The sequence below is a fragment of the Morone saxatilis genome, unplaced genomic scaffold, assembly GCF_004916995.1.
Source record: "Morone saxatilis isolate NCDOM2014 unplaced genomic scaffold, NCSU_SB_2.0 Contig11, whole genome shotgun sequence".
Lineage (NCBI taxonomy): Eukaryota > Metazoa > Chordata > Actinopteri > Moronidae > Morone > Morone saxatilis.
Window position 1 is genome coordinate 1,136,706 of NW_023339663.1, and position 6,229 is coordinate 1,142,934.

Genomic DNA, 6,229 nt, shown 5'->3' on the forward strand with positions numbered 1-6,229 from the left:
CCCAGAGAGGGGGAGGAATCCCACCCTCTGCCATCTTACTGACTGCTGCTGTGTGTGAATCGACTTTACTGACAGGAGAGCTGCTTTATATGCTCGAGGGGGTCCTAAAGACACAAACAGCATTACACAACAAACATTCACTGCAAATACACAACCTGCTCACCCTTTATGATGCTTCAGATGTATTTAGTTTTATTAGTTTATGACCTCCATTCCAACTGTTTATCACTAGTTTTTTTATTGTTTTAATCTCGTCCGACCCACGGCAGAGGAAGTTTTTAAGTGTATTTATGAGTGTGTGTATGAACCATCGTGTCCCTTTGTTTTGCTTCTGTCTTTATTACAGAGCGTTGTTGGTCTGAATGAGGAATTTTCACGTTTATTTTATTTTATTTTAACCCAACTACTAAAAATCCATATATAAAAGATATTAAATGCAAAATTATAAAACAAAAATAGGCAAACAACCCATTAAATGACCTGTTAAATTAATCTCCAGAGTCTCCTGTGCTGATAACAAATATCAATACTGGATAAAGTCAGACTAGCTGCTTTCTTTTACTTACAGCATTTATGCTAAGCTATGCTAGCTTCATATATAGTATACAAACATGAGAGTGGTATTGGTCTAAAATAAAATCTATACTTCTCATAAGACAAAAATTATTAAATTATAAAGATTATAAACAGTAACATGTAAGTCTTCTACAGTTCGGATCGTTCTGAAATCAACATCAGTTCTGACCCACAGACGAGTGAGACAACTAAATAATGATGGGTTTTTCTTTCCTATGAAATAAAATCAGCTTGTTGGACACTATTATATAATTATGTATAACTACTGTGTAACACCCTGCAGTAACAACTATGTTTAATGCTAATTCTTATGCAGTACTATGAAAAATATGTATTAGTGTGTGTGTGTGTGTGTGTGTGTGTGTGTGTGTGTGCATATTTTATATTTATTTATATCTGTTTTATGATCTCGTGTACTTCGGTACCTTGACCTTGAATACTTACAGGAATAATGACTTTACAGGAAGCTTTATTGATCCGTCTGTTTCCTGGTCTCCACCCGAACTGCTTGTTTTTGTTTGTCACTTGAACATTACACATCCATTCACGTGCACAATCTATGAAGGTTGTTGGGCTTTAACCTGGTGAACAAAGTACTGAATCTGATCTTTAATTTGATTAAAAATATCCTCACAGAGCTCAGGCGTTACCATCCAGAAACTAAACACTAAAACTCTTCACGTGTCAGATGATTATTGACACATTCTTCCCAACTTGTTGTTATTGTCTTTCTAGCCATGTTTTCTGTCTTTATTCACTGTATAATATCTATAATATCTGATATCCTCAGTGGTTGAATGCAACCACATTTACTGAAGGACAGTTTTGAGGTTACTGAATATTTTACTTGAATCATTTTATAATGACGAGTTACTTCAAACAGTCAGATTTTACAAACATATGATGAGTTTATGATGTTATCTCATTGATTATACAACATTAATACATTAGTTAAATTCAGCTTTGCCCTGACCAGCTTCTACAGTTAAATGCTCAGTAATATTATTGATTTCATATATCATATTTATGCATAATGAGAACTTTTATGTTGCATTGTGACTTTCCGTTAGTGGGATGTGATTTCCTTCCTGGAAAATCCCTGCCAGTTATTCTGCTTGAGCAACTTACACAAAAACAAAGTTTTATTGTCTGATTGATAACGGAGCGGGGCAGGTATTGGTGGAACCTCAGACACACCCGGTGAGAACCTCCTATAAAGAGCGAGCAGCTGCGGCATCGAGCATCACAGTCCAGGTACACAACAGGTAGCTGATCTCTTTGCTCTTACTTTAATCATTTATCACTCTTATACACCGAACGTATTCCTTAACAGCCGAACACTGCTCAGATTTTATTCTCAGATTTGAAATTCAACTGCAGAAGGATCATCATCATGACTCCAGTTTTCCTCTTCCTCCTCTTCCTCTCGGTTCGGGCTGCTCCTCCGGTAAGTCTGACTCTCCAAAATGTGAACTTCTAATGAACTGAAGGATGATTTTGGTTGGTTTTTATAAACCTTTAAGATGGAAATCTGATCTGCACTGTTTTCTCTCCTGTGTCTGTTGTGTTTATTGTTGTTATACTCATTTTAGCCACAAGAGGCTGAACTACCACTACTCCATGTTTTCTTTCACCAGTCATATAAAAAACTAAATTATTGGATCACCAGATTGTTTTCGCACTTTCCTCTCAGAGCTTCCGTAGAATTTGTCCTTTAACTTATATTTATGAAAATTGGGAAAAATTACATATTTTTCTCCGGACAGCAGAATAATCAAAACAGCATCATAAAAGAAAAGAAAACTTGATTTACAAATGTGTATAATATAAAAATGTGTAAATGTGTGTCTTTGTTTTACAGGGTTTAACCAATGACGTAGATGAAATAGGTGAGTTGGATAATGAAGAATTCCCCAGATACTGAAGTGTTTTGTTCCTCACAATGCACAATAATTAAACTGCTGCACTTTGTTTCTGATATCTTCTGCTTTTGTTCGGCTTCCAGACGAGTCTTCAGACATCTCTGAAATCATCGAGAGAGCCAATGAAGGAATATGTAAGTTTTATATGAACTCTTCTGACTAAAATACAAATACATGATGGAAAAATCACATTGAGACATGCAGAAGAAGATGTAGAGATGAAACAATTAATGGATTAGTTACATTTATGATGATCAATTAACCATTTATGTTATTTATATTCAAATAATTTAAAACATTTGCTGACTTTAGGTTGTCACATGTTTGTTTTCTTCCTTATATATCATAGTAAATCAAATATCTTTGGGTTTTAGACTGTTGATCAGATAAAACAAGCAAATAAAATAAAATAATTAAATAATAATCAGATGAATATAGAATGAAACCAGTGTTAGGTGCACCATTAGCTTGTTGTCCATCAAACATGTAAAACTCTACACTGAAGATTCATGTGAGTGTCTGTTTATTTGTTGTTGTGCAGCAATGAGACTGGAGCACGGAGACATTGTGCCAAATAACGACAGGAACGCCGTCCCCTGCACCGCCACGGGCTGCAAGTGGCCGAAGACTGGACGCTACGTCTACGTGCCAATCTCCATCTCCACCAGTTACTGTAAGTGACAGCCGGTATCAGTAGTTTGGTTGGATTAACTTAAATATAAGATCATTATATGTTATATAATTGACACTGTATACTATATGTGTGTACCTATACAGGTACACATATTCACCATTAACTAAGTGCTTTTTTAGCATGTATATTAGCACATTTAATGCATAGTAAGTAAGGACTTCGTTGTACATTTGCTCATTATGGGCCTTTTAAAGGGTTCACTTAATAATAAATAGTCTATTATTATAAAACGAAACATAAAACTACAAGTGTTTACAGTCCAAACGGCTCAGCAGCCTCTTTGTCTCTGCAGCCACTGAAGAGCGAAGCCTCATCATTAATAGCCTGGTGAGCTTCCACCAATCCACCTGCATTCGCTTTGTCTGGAGGAAAAATACCCATCGGGATTACATCAACTTCTTCTCTGGATCTGGGTAGGAACACACACACACATACACACACACACACACTGCACACACTGCACTGACACTCCCTTAATGCAACTTTACTTTCTTCATCCATCACCACCACCAGAGGTCAGCAATGCATCAACAATACCTGTTTGTTTGTGTGTGTGTGTGTGTATCAGGTGTTACTCCTCTCTGGGCCGTCGGGTCGGTGGACAGCAGCTCTCCCTGAAGAGGAGGGGTTGTTTGTACAGGAACACGGTGCAGCACGAGGCTCTCCACGCTCTGGGCTTCCACCATGAGCACGTCCGCTCAGACAGAGACAGCTACGTCTCCATCCTCACCCAGAACATTCAGCCAGGTCAGCTCGCTCACAGAAACCCTCACAGTTCTGGTTTAATGTGGTACACACTGATGAGATCTGCCATGCCTGCAGCTCTCTGAGCTTTGAACAGATGGACATTTAAAAGCTGAGCCTCAACATTTTGGTGTGTTCTCTCCTTTTGTGCAGGAAAGGAGGAAGCAAACTTCAGGAAGGTGCAGACTAACAACTTGCGTACGGCCTACGACTTCAACTCTGTGATGCATTACGGCAAGTGAGTGTTTGTGTGAGTTCCTGCAGCTTCGTCAGTGGCGGTGATGCTGTAGATGCCCTCTAATTGTGCAGGCGCAGGGCTCCAGGGCCAAGTTAGCAATAATAAAAATGCAGTGTCCAATTAGACTTTCAAAATAAAGCATGCTGAGAAACTTTTAACTTTTATGAGTTTAAAAAATTGCAGTTTGTTCTTATGTTAGGCACAAAAAACATCTTAAGTTAAGGAAAAGATTGTGGTTTGGCTTAAAATAAGAACATAATGTAACTAAAAAGAAGATAAGTCTGACTTTTGGTTTCACAGAGGACACGAACAACATTCTCCTGGGTGAAAAGTCTCCTGTGTTTGTTTTACCAGTCCATCCCAACCACTTCCATACCAAACTTTCTCAGTTTAGGTCACCTGACTTCGACTGTACACTAAAACATTACACTAGATCACTGGTTCCCAACCATGGTGTCCAGACCCCTACTAGGGGTCGCCAAAGCTTTGCAGGGTGTTGCGAGGCCTTCTTAATTAAAAGAGGTGTAAGAAAACTTAAAAAAGAAAAAAAGGATTTCATTTCTGTAAAGAAATCTAAATGAGGTGTTTTTTTTTTAAAGATTTGAGATTTATTTAACATATGAAAACATCTCACAGGATACGGGCAGGGTGAAGTTTTAATTGTGAGAACTGAGCCAGTGTGTGCTTCTGTTCGTGTGTGTGCAGCTCTGTATACCAAAAATGTCTGTGTCCTCCTCAAGGTACGCCTTCAGCAAAAACAACAAGCCAACCATCGTTGCCAAGGGCAACCCTAATCTCTCCTTCGGAGGCGCCACACAGATGAGCGCCAATGACATCGCCCGTGTCAACAGGCTTTACCAATGCTGTGAGTGAGAGTTTAAGTCATTCTGTTAACACAGCAGATACATCCCACTACTGACTGATTTACCACGTAACAGCAGCACAGTACAACAAGGAAAATATGGGTTGAAATATTCATTGAGATTGTTATGTATTAATCAGAATATCATTGTTTTTTTCTCAACCAGGAGGGAAAGCGTCGATCCCCAGTCCCAGCTTGTCATGATTACACCAAAGGCCCAGATCTGTTGTACTGCAGGAGTATTATTTCAAAGAAACAGAAACTTGCAACAAGTCAGTGAAGTAGTAGTAGTAGTCTCTTCAGCTCCAGTCCTGGCTTTATGGCTGATATACTGATGTATAATATGAACAGAAAACTTCAGCTTGTCTAAAAAGCTGAAAGAGGCCAGTTGAGGAGGAGGCAGATCTTTGACTCTTTGTTTCAAAAAAGACCAGACTGCAGAGTCACCTGCTGGAGGTTGATGGTATTACATATCTTTCTGCTGAGGTCAGACATTTTACTTCTTTATTGGTTTTAAAATACAAACTTTATGATTTTATTTTATGATGTTTTTTTACTGAGTGGACTCACAAAGAGCCAAGAGACTGTGATTTGATTCGATGATTGTTAAGGATGTTGACAGACACAGAGCATATTAATAATTACGAAACAGTCAAGTCAAAAGGATAAATGTGTTGTTATGAAGCATTTTGATCTTATAACACAATAATGGAAAAATATTATCCTAATCCTTGTGTATGTGATATTTGTATTTTTAGATTAGTTTTTTATGCGTAAATTGATCATTTATGTGTATTTCTGTTTGTACATTCACTTGCCTTAAATTGCCCCTTGAGGAATGAATAAAGCATTTTGAATTGAACTGAATTTTCTCTATTATTCCATAATTGCTTATCCTTTGGAGGGTTGAGGGGGATGGAACCAATCCGAGCTGACATTGGGTGAGAGGCCGGGTACACCTTGGACAGGTCACCAGTTAATCACAGGGACATAGAGACAAACACCTACTGGAAATTTAGAGTCACCAAATAATCAAATGTACTTAAAGGTCCAGTGTGTAGGATTTAGTGGCATTTAGTCTCGTAGTTTCAGATTCAGATTATGACTTAAAATGTGTCTTTATTGTTTTTTGTATTTAGTTTTTTGAGGATTTTAAAGTTTTTCTCACTCATACACAGCCCTATCCATAATGA

The 6,229-nt window shown here is 37.9% G+C and overlaps 1 protein-coding gene across 2 annotated transcripts; it reads left to right on the forward strand.

Moving 5' to 3' along the window:
• Positions 1-1,820: 1,820 nt before the first annotated feature.
• Positions 1,821-5,903, forward strand: LOC118320734 (high choriolytic enzyme 1-like). Of its 2 annotated transcripts, XM_035651797.1 has the most exons (9): positions 1,821-2,023; positions 2,438-2,465; positions 2,582-2,632; positions 3,040-3,171; positions 3,485-3,605; positions 3,761-3,939; positions 4,090-4,174; positions 4,915-5,039; positions 5,203-5,903. In XM_035651797.1, coding segments are annotated over exons 1-9 (777 nt in total). In that variant the 5' UTR covers positions 1,821-1,969; the 3' UTR covers positions 5,205-5,903. The 2 variants fall into 2 exon arrangements, with proteins under 2 accessions (XP_035507690.1, XP_035507689.1); XM_035651796.1 differs by lacking the exon at positions 5,203-5,903 and having other exon boundaries at positions 4,915-5,047.
• The last annotated feature ends 326 nt before the right edge of the window (positions 5,904-6,229 follow it).